This window comes from Gallus gallus, chromosome 20, assembly GCF_016699485.2.
Source record: "Gallus gallus isolate bGalGal1 chromosome 20, bGalGal1.mat.broiler.GRCg7b, whole genome shotgun sequence".
Taxonomy (NCBI): domain Eukaryota; kingdom Metazoa; phylum Chordata; class Aves; order Galliformes; family Phasianidae; genus Gallus; species Gallus gallus.
The window spans coordinates 6,300,758-6,317,616 of record NC_052551.1 but is presented as its reverse complement, the minus strand read 5'-3'; the positions used below and the strand labels follow the sequence as shown (position 1 = coordinate 6,317,616).

Sequence of the window (16,859 nt, the reverse complement as noted above, 5' to 3'; positions counted from 1 at the left end):
TAAGTCCGTGTTAGTCCCCTGTTGATGGACTCAGTCTCTCCAGTGTAATTAGGTTGCCCACCATGTTGCTGTGGTTTAACAAATCAGTTTATTATCTCATAGCTGGAGAAGGGTCTAATTATTTAGAAAATATTTCAGCCATGTTAGAGAAATCTGAGCAAGAGGTGATACATGTGTTCCTACATGTTCCAGTGTGTGAAGAAAATAAAAGTAGTATCATGGAGATAATGCTTCTTAGTTATCATACATGGAGATAAGTATCTTAGAGCTGTGTTAAAATTAAAGATAGAAAAAAGAAGTGAAGATATGAAAAGGATGTCTAATGAGGTTCAAATAGAAGGCTTTAGGGGAGTGTACATTCTGGGATTGTAACTTATTTGCATATAGATGCTGCTTCTCAAACTGTCCTTCAGAGTTTACTGAGTCACTGGAGACTTGAAAGCTCTTAAACAAGTGAAATTTGCTAAAACTTGTGTAAATTATGACTTCTGACAGCAAAACACAATTAATGAGGAAGTCAGTGTTATTTCATGAACAACTGCTAAACTGATGAAGGATTTTTTTAGCTAGCCCTGATTGCAGTCTTATTGAGTAGTTAATGAAAGATACTTGTATGTGTTGTTATATCCCAGTACAGGCTTTTAATAACTCTCTTTCCAATATAACATCCATTTGGAGAACACAGTAGGATTAAGCACTTTGCTATATTGGATGTTTCTTCTTTGTAGCATTTGTAAATGTAATCAGTTCTCCTGTATTTTAGTGGTTTTTTTTCCTAACGTATTAAAACGTAAAGTAAAGTTCATATCTAGTGGTATGAATAGGTATCTAGATACATTTTAACTTTATCATGTGTGAGCTTAACCTCAGTGTCAAGATCCCATTAAAACACATACATTTTTAGTGTGCATTCTCCATTAATATTAGTCAAAATATTAGCCTGATCATTGAAGTGAGCTGTGAAGAGACACTAAGTGTAAAGTTTTGGACACTACACAAATTTCAAGTGTAATTTCAACCTTGATTTTTCTTTGGTTTAAGTGAGAAGCTTGAATGCATCAAATTGATTTAATTAGCTATTTTCACAGTCCTGTAGATCTTTTGTTTTTGGAAAAAAGCATAGAAATTCCACCTTAAACTACTAAATCATTTTTATTTATTATCAGTGCTTTTTGACAGGTCACAGACATTTTCTGTATAATATATTGACACTTTAAAGCATGATTTCTCTTGGTACATCTGCTAATGAAACCCCAAAAGATTTTCCAGCTCAAAAGGTGATTTGATGAGGTTCCAGCTGCTGATTAGCACGTAACTAATCTGCTATGGAAAGATCAACTTATACTTTTTTGTAATTCTATGTTTGTACTGGAGGCAAGCTGGAGAAAATAGGCATTGGTTGGCTGGTTTCAGGCTGTTTAAAATATTTAAAGCTGGCCTATATAAGATTGCACGGAAGAGTATGCTAGAGTTTTACCTTCCACTGATCTGTCACTCTGTATTAGTTGTCAAGCTAGGGAAGCAGATTAGATCATAAGTTTTTGTATTAGAGACTGTTGATATAGGTCCTTGTCATTACAACAGTTCAATTAAAGACAGTTAGTGTCCCCAAGGGAAGTCTTAACATGTGCTGTTATTTATGCACAGATGTCTCTGTCATTTAAGGGAGTTGTTAAATTGTATTTTAATATTGGAATGGCAGAATTTCAGTCAGCCTGCTTGTTCCTGGGCTAGTTCATAAGATGACAGAGAGGAGACATCCACAGTTTTCAGTCACGTGATGTATAACTGACTGTTAACTGTGTTAATGCCTTTGAAGAAATGGAGACTTCTCCCAAAATGCGTACTCTCTTGTCCCACGATTATAGAAATTAAGAAAAAAAACAAAAAACACTTGTTTAGAACTTTTATTTCAAAATGTGGAGTTCAGCAAGCTCTAAAGGGAAAGTCAATAACTCACCTTGGTTCTTGTACGAAAGTGATGTGACAAGAATGTACTCTGATCTGAAAAATGCACGGATTTTCTTTCTTTCTTTATTATATTCATTCCAACAAAGTGATCTTAAGAAAACTAATGCCATGGCAGTTTTAAGATGAAATGACGTACATTAACAATTAACCTCCCTTCATGGTTGCAGAGAGTTAGATTTCGTGTATGGCTTATGATTATTTCCCCTCTAGGTTTTTACTCCTGGGTTATATCAATGTTCTCGGTATCAAATTGACTCACTGTTGCAAATTCATAATGAAATCTCCTCTTAAAGAGCTTAGAAGAAATCTAAACCCATTATTGACATACAGCTTGTACCAGATGGTTGCAGGATACATTGATTAAAGCTGAACTATGAATCCAACTCAACCTTGGGTAGCCCCAACCCTACTGCAGAATAAATCCATACCTTCATCTCTATGCTCTCCATTGGCTTTCTCTGCTCCTATAAGAAGGGAATATTGGTGACGGAAAGGTTTACTCTCTTTGGAAAAGTTGTGCTGACAGGTATCATAAGTTCTTCAGAAGGTCAAAATTCTTCTTCAGTCAAGTACTCTGATGTTTTAACAATCAAACAGATAATGAAATCTAAAAGTCCTTTTTCTTCTGATCTTTGATATTTTTATGGGTAAGAAGAACCTCCGATATGGATCCAAGTTTATCTAGGTTTATAATTCTGGTAGAACTAATCCAAAGCCTTGTCTTAAACAGATAACAGAACAGCCTTTTGGCAACAGTGTGCCTTTTAGTAACATCTGGCAAAAAGGCTTTGGCTCTCATTACCCTAAATCATCTAAGTCCCTACCAGTTAACTTTCTTGTTTTTGGATTATGGTTGATAAGTGTCCCAACTACTCATCTAAAATCTGATTCTACAAAACTAAGTCTTAGAGAATTTTAGCTAACACCTTTATCAAACTGGATCAAGTGGATAGACAGAACTCAGTGAACTGGTTATGGAAATTCTGATGAGGGCTTTGTTCTGTTGCTACCTCTTCTGGAAATCAATTCCTGCAAATATGTAATTTGAGAGAAGAGAGGGTTTTACGCAGTAGAAAACTCTACTAGACCTGCTTGATCAGTGGGTTTGGAGCTATCCTTTCTAGTGTAAACAGTTCTGTGATTTCAACCCTCAGCTAGAAGTGTTCTTCTGCAGAAGCAGAAAGTTGGCAGAAAGGGCGGTGCATCAGGTATCTTCAGAAACCAAGGATTAAATAATACAAACTTTGGTCAGACTTGCTGCACAAAGTTAATTTCACCCTCAGGCCGCATTATCTCAGTCTAATTCATGTTGAGTCTTGCCTTCAGCTACTGGAACAATATTAGTGGCTCCAGAAAGGCTGTGCAGGCACTCTAGGTTACAGTTGGAAATCTTGAGCTCAGAGAGAAATTCAGAAATCTTCATGATGTATGTGAACAGGTTTGAGTTCAAACTTAAGTTAGGACTTGAGTATTTCACCCTTCTCAAAACTATGGGAAAACTTCCTAAGTGGTGGGGAAGTGTAATCTCTTAGGATTTGGTTTCCCTCTGAAATCACAGTGCTGTTACTACCTGTGGTTGATTCTGATGGAACCCACAAGCTCTTAGCTCGTATGACTGAAACAAGAAAATATTTGAGATGGTTTTCTTTTTCCAGGTTCTATGCAAGTGATGAATAAAACAAGACGGATCATGGAGCATGGAGGTGCTCATTTCATCAATGCCTTTGTGACAACACCAATGTGCTGCCCATCACGCTCCTCTATTCTTACGGGGAAGTACGTCCACAACCACAACACCTACACTAACAACGAGAACTGTTCTTCTCCATCCTGGCAGGCTCAGCATGAAATACGTACATTTGCTGTGTACCTCAACAACACAGGATATAGGACAGGTAAGATCAAGACTGACTACTTGGAAGTTCCCTTAGCCTCCTTAGTACAGAGGCTAACATATAATATTTTAGTTTATTTTCATAATGGACTGCAGCAGTGCAGAATGCCATAGCTTCTATTGTGCATGTTGGTTGTAGGTTTAGCTTCCTTGTTCTTTTACTTGAGGAAATATAAACAAAACAAAAAAAAGAAAAGAAAAAAAGAAAAGAAAAAAAAAAGAAAAAAAAAGAAAAAAAAACAGAAAAAAGCCACCACCATCAACCTTTACAAAGGAGTAAATGTGCATGGTATAGGAACAGAATGTCTTGTTATAGGACTAAATCCTAGGCACAGCAAATGTAAAATATGCCCTGCAAAAGACAAGAGAAATGTCATGGAAATGATTTAATGATTTGAATTTTGCATAGAACAGGTATATTAATCAAACTGAGAATGCAAGAGAAGGGTATACCCCTTCTGTGCTTTGGGGCAAAGCAATCAGCTGGATTGTTTTTTCTAGACAGTCCATTCTCAGAAAGGTGTTTAAGGTATAATATCTGAGGAACAATCAGCAAAATCATATGTGCACTTGAGGAAAAAAATATTCTTCCTGTACACAGTGCTCCTTAGGAAGAAGGCTCCTGTAGAAAGGATTTCAGAAAATATGGAGCACTTGTTTCCTTCCTGCATTCTCTGTACATGGGATTTAGGTTCTTGCCAATTACAGGGTTTCTGTTGCATTTCCTGATAAATAAATGCTTTCTGTCATGTCAAAAAACAGCCATGTTACTTGTAGTATATCTGCTATAATAGTACAGTTATTACTGATAGTACACATTCATGCTTTGAACTTATAGTGTGTGAGGCTTGATCTTGATGGTGCTTCCAGAGTATAAAATTTAAATAGTAATTGCAACAAGATCTTTTTTTGTTGTTTTTAACCATTCATGTGTGTTTTGCCATTACTGTAAAGGCTTGGTCTTAAAACAAATAGGTAATTTCCCTGTTTTGTTTTTTAAAATAAAGACTTGAATTAATGTGAAAAGAAATAAATTAGGGGAAGTGTGCGTACTGAGTTAATTGGTTGCTGTTTCCCTCCATTTATCATTCCTGGCACTAATTCCGGTGTTCATATGAATACCACACCAAGCGTTGTTCATAGATCGTTTGTTTTGTGTTGCTGATATTTGTTTGTTGTCATATTTTTTTATATGTAGCAGCTATATTTTGAGCACCTGCAAGGTCTACCAACTTCTACAGCTGTTGCAGATATCCTGGTATTTAGGTGTTATATTTCTATATTAATGTTTACATTTAGACTCAAGATTTATATTGAATCTCTATTATTTTTTCTTTCTGTCTCTGTGAAGTTGCAAACTAAATGTACTGGAATATGAGAAATAGTTTTACAGCTACTGTGTGATCTTAAGTGTAAATGTGATCTCCATTTGCGTAGCTCAATATGATCCATTATTACAAAAATTTAAATGGACATTGCCATTCCTGAAGGTTTGTGTTAATTTCTGGTCTCTGAATAAAACCTTGTATTAACCAATATGAGGGATCAGTCAGCATTAAGGAAGTGTTTATTTTCACCTGTTATTTCCAAAGATCTCAGCAGTTTTACCTGTTTGAGAAACAGCAGAAAACTGTACTTTTTGAAATACAATTTGTATAATTTCAAAAGCAATGTGCTAAGGAGAATATTTCTGGATGTGATGAATAACTTCTGTGGTACGGGGTGTCCTTGGACATGACTGCAGTAAAGGAAGATCAGGAAAGCACATGAGTTAATTTATAGATTTACTGATTTATTTAGAGGTCCATCATGTTGTTGGCATAACCTGCAAATACACGCTTTAGCTTCCTTTTAGTTTTTATTTAATTGTTTTCTTGAAGAAGAAAAAGCAGTCATGGTGAATACGGTTTTTGCAGGTTTGTGCTTAATATGTAAGCTCACAGCTCTGAAATGGGGAAGCTGTCATTTTGGTGGAAAGGTGGTCTTTTTTTCTTAATTCATAGGCCAAGCCTCCCTGTGTTTCCCTTTTATGCTTTCTTTTTTGTTTAAACTTGAAAGAAAAAACTGTACTCTCCAACTGCTTCTAAGCTTCCCTTATTGTGTTGTTTTGACCCTTTTTCCCCCCCTTTCTGTCACTCATTTCACATCTCCTTGCCCTTGTCTCTGTAATGCTGGTCTCCCTGAGTTTTATGCTTTTGCAAAAGGCAATTCTGCTGGTCAGCCTGCATTGTATTATTTTTCCTGAGGTGTTTGTGGTTTGGGTCCGTATGGACCTGTGATGCTGCGGGCACCTTTGGGAAACGCACTGATGGTTTGTAGGCAGGAGGGATCAGTGTGGTGCGGGGTTCTCCTCCACAAGTGTCAAATAACATGTGTGAGAGAGCACTGAAGAGGTGGGACTTTCCTGTAATTGTTTCTTAGCTTCAGCCTTGGTTGCCACCTTTATATTATTCAACTTTAAAAAGTTTTACTAACCAGTGACTTGGCAGCATAGAGGTGAAGGTAAGATGCTGAGCTCAAGGGAACTTCTGTCTCCATGTGTAAGTCAGGATTTTGGCCCTCATGTGTAAGACACACTGTTGCTTTATGTGAATCAATTAAATGTTGTGACAGTGCAATGACTGGCTTGTCCTCCTGCAATGGAAGCCTTTAAGGCAGTAGATGTTAAAGGTATGACTTCCTCTGCATTAAGCTGTCTCACAAAGTAAAAATTACAAGTGTTGTGAGCAGCAACTAAAAGGCCACATTCTCATTATATAGCCAGTGCATGCAGACACCAGATCTCTAATCTCAGTAAACAGTTGGTCTAGAGCATTGTGCCATTATATACTGTCGGGTTTTGGGCAAGACAGGCATTTTTTTGAAACAAGCCGAGTCAATTAATGAATTAATCTTTAGAAGAGTCCCTGTAAGGAACATCTGAATTAACAGAAACTTAAAACAGTGGCCATTGGTACTTCAGCTTGGAGCAACAGATGATTATAATGGAAAAGAAAGAGCCCCTGTGACAAATGTTTCTGAATGTCAGAGGATTTCTCTACCAGAAGTTCCTCTGTAAACATTCACAGCAAAGAAAACATCCTGTTTTTGTGAATATACACATCTTTGTATGGGACATCTTTTAAAATGCACAATACTTTGTTGCTTGCTTGATTCTAACAACAACAAATAGCATTATATCTTATTAGAATACACGTTTAAACTTTCTCTTAAACGTTACTTAATATAACAGCTTCTTTTCCATCTGCCTGGCTGGCTGAGTGATTTGGTCTTAAAGCTGGTGACTGATTCCAGAATATTTTGTCAGTCTTATCTGCAGTCAGGAAATTAAAATACATGTTTTTCTTATTAAATTCAATAGAATTAGGGATAGTGGGCCAAATTAAGCCTTGCTTTTGCTTCACTGATTCACGCTGTTGCTTCAGTGATTTTTCTGCAGGAATTCACTTAATATACGTTAGGGCTTACTGTGGCACATTATGCAGCAAATATAGTATATGTCTTGACTAACTTACCATTTTCATTCCTGTTGAGCAGTACCCTATTGTACAGCTAACTCTATTAAGTTGAATTAACCTATTAAAAAAGGAAAACACTGCTTGTTGTGTGGTAATATGTCAGTATCTCACTCTGATGGAAGGCTGTACCTGAATTATGCAAAGAAGTAATATATGTCATTCTGTACCATTTATATATTCTGAACTTAAAGAAAAGTCATTGTTGGAGGTCCATCTCTGCCATTATAATAAATTTCTTGGGAATAAAAGTAATAATCATTCTTAGTGCTTTCACAAGGATTTACAGTAATTAACTAATGAATTCATTAAAATTCAGTGACAGTCTTCCATTTCCTCCCTCTAATATTAGGTGAAGACGACACACTGGTTGACTGCATTCAAATAATTATTTTTCCACTTCACTGTCTGAGCCTTTGGCATTTTTAACTGATTTTAACGTTAAATTCTAAGATAGAGGAGAAAGGCCATTGGTAAATGTTTATTAAAGGAGGAATGAAGATGAAAAATATGCAAGCAGGTTTTAATATCCTCTTGCACATCCAGAGAAAAATATTCTGGTTACCAGTCAGCTGCTGCAGAATTCATTCTACACAATTGTTGGATTACAGAAATACTTAAAATCTTAACTGAAGTTGATCTTTGTGTATAATTTTTTGGTAGGGAACAGTTGGCAAACTAAGGAGTCAGACTGTAGATAGAAGTAGACAGAATAATGGAGTATTTTCTGCAAGACTCAATAAATGTAAAGAGCAATATTAAGAAGAGATGCAAGTTTTGATTTGCATTCTGATGTCATTGTCGTTGCGCTGTGCTGCAATTCTTCATCATGTTATGTGCATATAAAGAAAACAGACTGAGTCAGAATGACGTCCTGTATGCAGGGCAGCTACTGAAGATCTGAACATCTTTTATTATGGTAATTAAGTGGCTTAGGAGTCAGACTTGGTTTTTAGATGTGATTTGCACAATTAGGAACTGCACTGTTAAGATATTCACCTCCAAGACATATGGGAGATGTTTGAAAACTGGGTGTCAAGTTTCTGAATTATTTTACTCAAAATTATATTAGTTTCCTCAGATCTTTTTCTCTCTGTATAAAAAAATTACCTTATCTAAGGCTGTGAAATTGTTTCTGTTACTTGGCTTGAGATCATTAGTTTTGAAAATGATGTGAAAGAAAGCTTCAGCCCACTGGATATGTCATATTAGCAGTTACTGTAAAGGTAAACAGAAAACCTGTGCTGGAAAGGATGTAAGAAGTGTGCTGATGTTTAGCCTGAATGCATGTCCATATTTCTACTTCTGGCACACTTGGTCTGTGGCAGTGAATTATTGAGATGGAATATCCTGCAAATATTTTGGAGAATGACATTTTTACACAAAGCGTATTTCTGAATTTCCTGTTTCATGTATGCTAAAGACATTTTTCTTCCTAGCTCTGACTTCACATCTATATCATCGGTCGGTTTTGAGTCAAGGATGCATGTGTCTTTTCCCTCTGTTTCTATGAATTGAGTTCTGTGCCTCAGTAATTTCACTTTAAACGTATTATAATGTATGATAACTTGGTGTGAATGCACTAAGTAGAGTTATGTTCTGATGCTTATGCAGAGATTGTAGAAATGGAACTCATCTATATAGCTACTGTTTTATTACCTGTCTTCTGCATGTAGCTTTATGTTATTTAATGCACATTTTAACCATCCCAGAGAGAGGAATATGTGCATTTCAGTGAATAACTCACTGAGTAAAATCCACAAAATAGCCTGCAATCAAATAAAACCTTCCAGGAGTCTGAGATGAATGCATCCACAACTACAGAAATAAGCCAGTGCCTGTGGCTCGCTTCTTTCCAGTCATATTTTATTTCCCTCTTGCCCTCTTTCTTATTTATTCCTCTAATCTATCTGTTTTCAACATAAAATGTTGTAGATTGTGAGAAGCACCACCTCTTCTTTTTTTCCCCTACTGCACTGTATTCTGCTGATAGGATGCCAATTTGAAGTGTAATACCTTTGTTGAATTGATTTATCATTGCAAGCAAGAAGCAATTCATAGCTTGGTATTTTACCAGAAGTACAATTACCATTTCATAGCATTCAAAATAGCAAAAAACTAAAGGGAATGTTTTCACATCTGAGGAAAAAAAATTAAATCTTTGTTAATTAAAAGTACTGTCATCTTAAGAGATCTTAAGAAAATCTAATGGCTTTATCTTCTTCTGCAGTGTCTTTTTGTATTCTTTTTCTTTGCTTTTGTAAAAGCCAAATCTTTTTCTTTCATTAAATTTAACTTAATAATGTAAGTTATTGAATATACTTTTCTTAAGCTGATCTTTGCTTTATGCCCCAAGGTGCAAGTGTTCTATGTGGCCAGTATAGTTGTAGACTTGTGCTGTAGAGCAGCAAAATGCACATCAGTAGGCAGTGGAAAAGCTTTGAGAAATAAGAATTTGAAGATAGAACAGTAAACTGCATGTCATCTTTTAATAAAGTCCATAGCAGAACGTGGATAATTTCAAAGACTGGCCAATGCCTACAGTGTAGTTTTTGCAGATAGGTTCTGCTTCCAGGTTCTGGAAGTGGCATTCAAATTTCTTTGAGCTGGAACTTTTTCATATCTTTTTGTATGCTTTAAATAGCATAAATACTACCCTGAGACCTGCGCCTCACTGTCCAAGTTAGGAATAATAGCACTTCCCGTCCTTGTGTATAAGTTATGCACAGGATGGCTATCTATGTTTATGAGATGGGATTCATTTAAGTAATGTAAGAGGTGACTAGTCCTTGAGAAACAAACAAAAAAAAGTTGTTTGGTTGTTTTTTTTTTTTTTTTTTTTTTTTTGAAACATAAAAGGTAAATGTACGGAAAGTAAACTACTGTGTAACCTGGATTTTTTCTATTTTGGTGGATATCTTGTTGAAAGGAATTCTGCGGTTATATTGAACCAGAGTTGAACTTTGAATTTGTAAGACTTTATTGTTTTTTATTTGTGAACTCTTTTATTGGTGTTCTTCCAGTTATAATACTAGGTGAAAGAAAACAGGCTTTGTTGGAATCTAGAAAGTACTACTTGTTTCACAGCATGTCTCAGTAGCTCCCTTGAACCTTGCAGTCAGTTGACAATATGATGAGAGGAGGAAAAATCTAAAAGTTAGGACTCTGTGACCATAATACATGGAAGAAAGATGTGATAACTGATGGTGAGTCTTAAAATGTTTCACTGTCTTCAGGATTTTGGTATAGGGAAACATTCTGGAGATCCAAATGATCAGGCTTGGCCACCAAGGAGTGAACAGACTGACTAGCGGTAGTGAGCAGCACTCTGAACCATGTGGTCAGCGCCCCCTTCTCTTGCACTGCCTAGCATAGGAAATGATACTGTTGCAATGTACTGAGTCTTCTACTGAAGTCTTGTACTCTTGTGTCTTGTACTGAATTATTATAAAAGACTGATGAGTTGGAGATTGTTACTTCCAGAATTTTTCCTTCAACTTGCAGAGCGTGTTTGTCTGAGATAGCTGTTTAGAAAGGTATTTATGCTTTACAGTCCTAGTTCTGTTTAAACTTTTGTAAGCTGTGCCATAGCCATTAGTGAGAGGCAGCTTTAGCCAAGTGACTCCATTGGGAATTTGCTCACCTGAGAAAGTACAGAGATTTGGCTCGTTGTTAGCATTCTCCTATTTGATTCCTTGTTGACCATTCAAAATATTTGGCTTAAGCGCTTTTGTTTTATTTGGCTTCATCTGGTCCCCTTCTGCCAATTCCTCTGGTTCATTGAATAGATCTTGGCACTGGTCCTTGGCCGTGACTGTGGAATGTGCACTGCAAATTCAGGAAGAGGGACAAAGGTATGATAAAGATTGTTCTGCATTCACTTTGTCCTACTATGTCCTACCATGCTAGTTCCCCAGCACAATAAGGATATTCTAATTGCAATGGTTACCAGTCACTGTACAACATTCTTGCAACTATTATGTTTAACGAATCACAATCAGGAGTTTTGGAAGATTGGTTCAGTTATTTTGATACCACATGAGAACTGAAGTTTCCAGAAAATCTCTCTCATGGAACCAAATTTTATACTAAATTACAGAATTTTATTTCAGAACCTTGTATTTCTTCTCCTTTAAATCCATTAATTCCACTGGGTAGATTCCTTTATACATTTTCAGTTTAGGAGAATATTTGGCCACGATGTGAATGTAGAATTGAATTGACCTTTGGGCTTAATGCTCATTATATGTGTACTTAGACAGGGTGAGAATGTTTTCACATTTGCCTTCCTTTGATTGTCTTTCAGAGGACAAAAAGTACTAAAAGTAATTTTTGCTAGATAAACAGCAAAAAATAAGATCAGAAAGGCCCTTTTTCCTGCTCAAAACTCAGCTCAGCTGTAGCTAATTGTTCAACTCTGAGTTAGAAAAAACTAGTAGCAGATACAGAAATAGAATATTTTTGAGGTGTGGAAAAAAAAATCCCTCTGTGTAACTGTAGGACTTGCAACTCAAAGCCTTGCTACCTGGGAAGCTGTCTGCTTAGCTGTATCAGAAGAACGGTGCTTTAAATGCTTCTTTGAAGTACTTAATACACAGCATTCATGGTTAAAAGTAGAGGGTCAGTAGCTTAAAACATGGATTTAACTTCACAGTCACAGTGGAAAGTGCAGTTTAATGGTGTGCTACTGAGTGCATACAGCTAAGTACTGGGAAGGATGTGAAGGGAAGATTCCTGGAGGACAGATGGGTGATAGAACTTCTGAGCTTATAGTTCAGGAATAACAAAAAAATTAATTCTACTTTTTCTCAGCTTGATGATTTACTGTGAGAGCAGGAATATTTACATATACCTTCCTAACTTCTAAAATCCTGGAATCTCATCAGAGGTCATCTAGAGATGGACTTGTTTACTCACGTAGTCCGTCCCAGGATAATTTGAGTTGGAAGGGTCCTTGGGTGATCTCCTGTCCATCCACCTGCCCAAAGCCTGCATCAGGCCATATTGTTGAGCAGTTCTTTAAGCCCAGGCCTGAAAAACACCCAGGATGAGAACTATACTGTCATTTTGAGCAACTTGTTTCAATTTCTGCCTGTTCTCTAAAACTTTTCTTTCTGTCCAGACTGAACAGAAGACTGACTATGGTCAGTTAGATCTGAACAGCCAAATTAAGGAAACTAAATGAAAGACTGAAAATGTGTTTCTAATTCTGATCTTCTGGCAGTTCTACAGTGCTAATCTCTGACTTGCACTACGTTTTCATTCCTACTGTGGGAGCTACAAAGTTCTGTTATATCCAGCTTCCAGTGTTGGGCAAGTCTGTATGGCATGAAAAGGGTTGAGTGATCCCCTGCGCTGTTTTATTGATGCATTAAGAAGATGAATCATCTTAAAACTTCACATCAAATTGGAAATTATGAATATCTTTTGTAGAGGCCCTTAAGTTCTGTTATGTATTTTGAAGTAAGAATTACAAAAAGTAGCAGTGTGTTTGTGTGCTTGGCTTTTTTTAAAAGAAAGGAAAGGCTGGGGAGGAGGAGGTGTGGAAACAACCTTGCAGAGCTTGGTAGGTAATGGTATGTGGTAGAACTAGCCTGAATATTTCCAATGAAGGTAACCACTGTCTTCTGGGGCATTTTTGAAACCGAGATGTCTGTTCTTTAGATAGGTGAGCTCTGCTTTTTAAGCAGGGAGTTGTGTACCTAATGTGTCTGCAGTTGTGTTACATTCAGAGCAGACCTTTGTGTTAATTGAGAGCGAAGGGCAAATTCTTACATGTATGATTTTTCTTTTCCATATAGGAAGAGGAATTTTTTTTTTTAACTAAGAAACAAAACAACAACAAACAACAATAAACACTGAGACCTCTTGTAAAAATTCCACTCTATACCAAAGGATTTTCCAGGTGCTTGTCATTGAAATTGAGACCCTGAGAAAAGAACTTTGAAAGATTATGAACCCTGCGGAAGTGGTAACAGTGTACAAAGGGCTCAATTCTTCTATATCCTGTTTTGTTTGGTCTTAGGAGAAACTATGATTGTCTATAGTATTTAAAGCAAAGGGAAATCACATTTTTGATGCATTTATTAAAAGCAGTCACTTGGTTGTTTTTTAATGATCCTTTCGTAGGCTGAATGTAGGAATGTGGCTGAGTGTATCAAAACTGCAGTCCTTGAAAATATTTGTTAAGGAAATCTTGGAGCGGCTTGGAATTGGATGTACCAAAGGCATATGTGCTCTATTGAGCAGCTGTCTCTGTGGTGAACTAATCTGATGGGGGGAAAAATGTGCCGGAGAGAATCTTTACAATCTAAAATGAAAATCTTTCATCAGCTTTAAGAGAGCTTTTTGTAACTCAATATTTTGTAGTACAGAGAACTGATGTTTTAACAAGTTTTGAATAACAAGCCTTTAAAAGGAGGGAGGAGGAGAAAAAGATGTGTAATGGAACATTGGAAACAGCAGAGAAAATTATTTAAAGCTCATTGACATCCATGAAAGTGTATGAAGACACCCTGTGAGTATACAATGTGGGTGTGTGTATGTATCTTTATCTATATAGTATCCAAAAGGTGCTGGAAGGAACTTCTGCCAGACTTTCCTTTAACGCCTCTGCAGAACAACAGTGCAGTAATTCATTACAGAACTCCTCTTTTCTGGATTTTTCAGCCATAGGTTTTAGGAACTCGGTGGTTTCAATGAGCAGAAATGCCAAATTCATCTGTTGGGATATAACTGGATTATAATATATTGAATGGGAGACGAGAAGCTTTGGACTGCTATGTGCTTACCTGCTACTGTAGGCAGTGGTCAGTGTTTTAGTCCTTATGTGTAACAAGGATGAGAAAAGAAAATGTTCACCTGCATACTTTAATTACCCACTATCACTGCGAGTTGCTTATCATCCTTTAAAAATTTGAAGTTGTTCATAAAGCAAAAACATTTGAAAAAATAAATACTGTACAAACTGTTCCTGAGTAATGGATAGTTTGTATCTCTAGTGGAGCAGATATTGCATTGTTCACTGCTGTAGGTTTACTGAGCTTGGTTAAAGAAGGCATCAAGAAGTAGGTTAAGACAGTGAAACAGAGATTCTTTTCTGTGGCATGTTTATCAGTCACCCAGCTCTTTTGTAAGTGGCTCACCTGTACATAGCTTGTTCTGAAAGTAATGTCCTCTATTTACTTCCACAGGAATTGTAACAGATACAAAGGGCACAATAGCACTTTGATAGAGCAAATTCTCAGTGACAAAACATGATTTTTCAGTATGGTCACCACCATTAGCTGATTTGTGTGGATGAGCTGATTGAGGTGCTCTTAATTTCATGATGTGACAGCTGTGTGTGGCCATCTGGAACGTGGCTTGTCTTTCATGGCACTGTTGTCACTGCTGAAACACACCATCCTCCGCCTTGCTGCGCTCACATCCGCTGTGAGCTGGATCTTATGTGTGTTCGGTGCACAGTATATTTGCTCCCTATAGATTGATTCCATTCTGTTCTGTCATAAATGCTAATGTTTCCCATTTTTATAGAAAATTTCTATCTAGTAACAACATGAAGCTCTCTCATGTACTGTTATATATCATGATTTCTCACTAGAGAAATCTTTTGGACAGGTTCTGCCCTCTACAAATAGCCATAATTCCATTGACTACAGTGAGGCTAGTCCTTCCTACACTCACTGTACATACGCACACTGCACATGCACTCCCTGTATGTACAGAAATACAAGAAGATCAGATGCTGTGGCTGAAAGCTTAAAAAAACTTCAAATATTGGGAGCTGAGAATTGTGTGCTCAAAGCTCCTAGATTTTGAGATAAGCTTTAATCTAAGATGGAGATCAGTGCAAGGTGCAGCAGCACTACTGCTTCTGAATTAAAAATATTTGTGATGTCAGGGAGAACAAACGTGAAGGTCTTCATGCTGGTCTTTGTGGTAGTGCTAACCTGTATTGCCAGAGCATTCAGAACTTCAGGTGTGAGCTCTGACATGAAAACTCGGATGCTGAATCCCATTGCAATATGCAGGCCAAGAGCAGAATTTTGCCTGTAAGCTTTAAAAAACAAATAAAACAGCCAGAAGAACAGGGTTTAATTTGTCCTGCAGTGACACAGTGATGATATAATGTAACGTTCTTAACTGTTTTCTGGATTATAATTTGTGTCTGTACACTTGGGGTTTACAGAGCGAATCTAGCAAATGCATAACTCTTCTGGGAGGAGAGCTCAAGTGTCTGCATGGCATTCTGTTAGAATCCTTGCACTTAATCTGTACTTGTTCTGCAAAGCAAGGCGGCTGCTTCAGTTCTTCTATGCAGCAGTTTTAAAATTTCATAATGTTTATGGTTCTCGTGTGTCATCGTTTCTCCTCAGCCAGCCTCCTATTACTGACTTCACTGCTTCTGGCAGTTCTTAGGTGGAGACCTTGAGTGGGTGTAACCACAATGAAAAACGTAGCTAAATTGGGTTATTCAGAGCAGGATGAGATAATGTGACAACCGGTGCTATTTTAAACATTCTCTGTTTTGCTGGTAGGAGTCTGAAAATACCAGCCCCTGAAACAAATATAACTGTATTCCAGTGTGTCTCATATGTATTCAGAATTTAAATCAAGAAGAAACAAAGGCAAACTCCTAACTTAAAGAAAATGTTCCAGTCATAAGGGAGGGACATGAAAGAATATGACCAAATAGAGTATCTTTGAGGTGTTTCTTACTGTACTTCTGCTTTCTCTACCCCTAGCTTTCTTTGGAAAGTACCTTAATGAATATAATGGTTCCTATGTGCCTCCTGGTTGGAAAGAATGGGTTGGATTACTTAAAAATTCTCGATTTTACAACTACACACTCTGTAGAAATGGAGTGAAGGAGAAACATGGATTTGACTACTCCAGGGTAGGTCTTACGGATTTATTTCAATTTCTTTAACATTTGAATGTGATTGCAAGATAGCTGCAACTTATGGTTTCAGTCTAATTAACGAATTCTCTTCATACTTGAAAGCTGCTCTGTGTAACGTTAGCTACAATGCAGTAGGCTCCATGTCTGGGCTTTCTGTTATCTTCTCTTCTGTGAGGGTCATATTACTGAAAACATTGTTAGCAGAAATAGAAACAAACAAAACATCCTGAGACTGCTGATGTGTATTATGAGCTGCAGATGTGAAAATGGATTTAAATGCTGCATGACAACTATTTCTCCTCTTTGTACTTTAATTATCTTGTGCTAAATCTGATTGCCATCTATTCCCCTGGTGTAGAACTGATTTCAGCAGTTACACAAGCATAAATGAGATAAGAATCCAGTTCCCTCCAGCTAGACCCATCTTTTTATGTTAATTTAATTTACTTGTTTCACAGCTATAATATGATGGAGAATTCATAGTATCCTGCTGTATTTTATGGTAATTCAGACTTTGCTGTCTGAATGAGTGGAAAAAAGAACTGTTAAATGTATATCTCCACGTGTTGCTACA

The 16,859-nt window shown here is 36.9% G+C and overlaps 1 protein-coding gene across 5 annotated transcripts in view; it reads left to right on the top strand.

Moving 5' to 3' along the window:
• The window catches only part of SULF2 (sulfatase 2), a 149,984-nt gene that overhangs the window by 94,706 nt on the left and 38,419 nt on the right, over nt 1–16,859 (top strand). For all 5 annotated transcript variants that reach the window (XM_040650930.2, XM_040650938.2, XM_015296715.4 and 2 more), the window contains 2 exons: nt 3,627–3,866; nt 16,128–16,279. In XM_040650930.2, the coding sequence (XP_040506864.1) occupies nt 3,627–3,866; nt 16,128–16,279 (392 nt within the window). The remainder of the gene's footprint in view (nt 1–3,626; nt 3,867–16,127; nt 16,280–16,859) is intronic.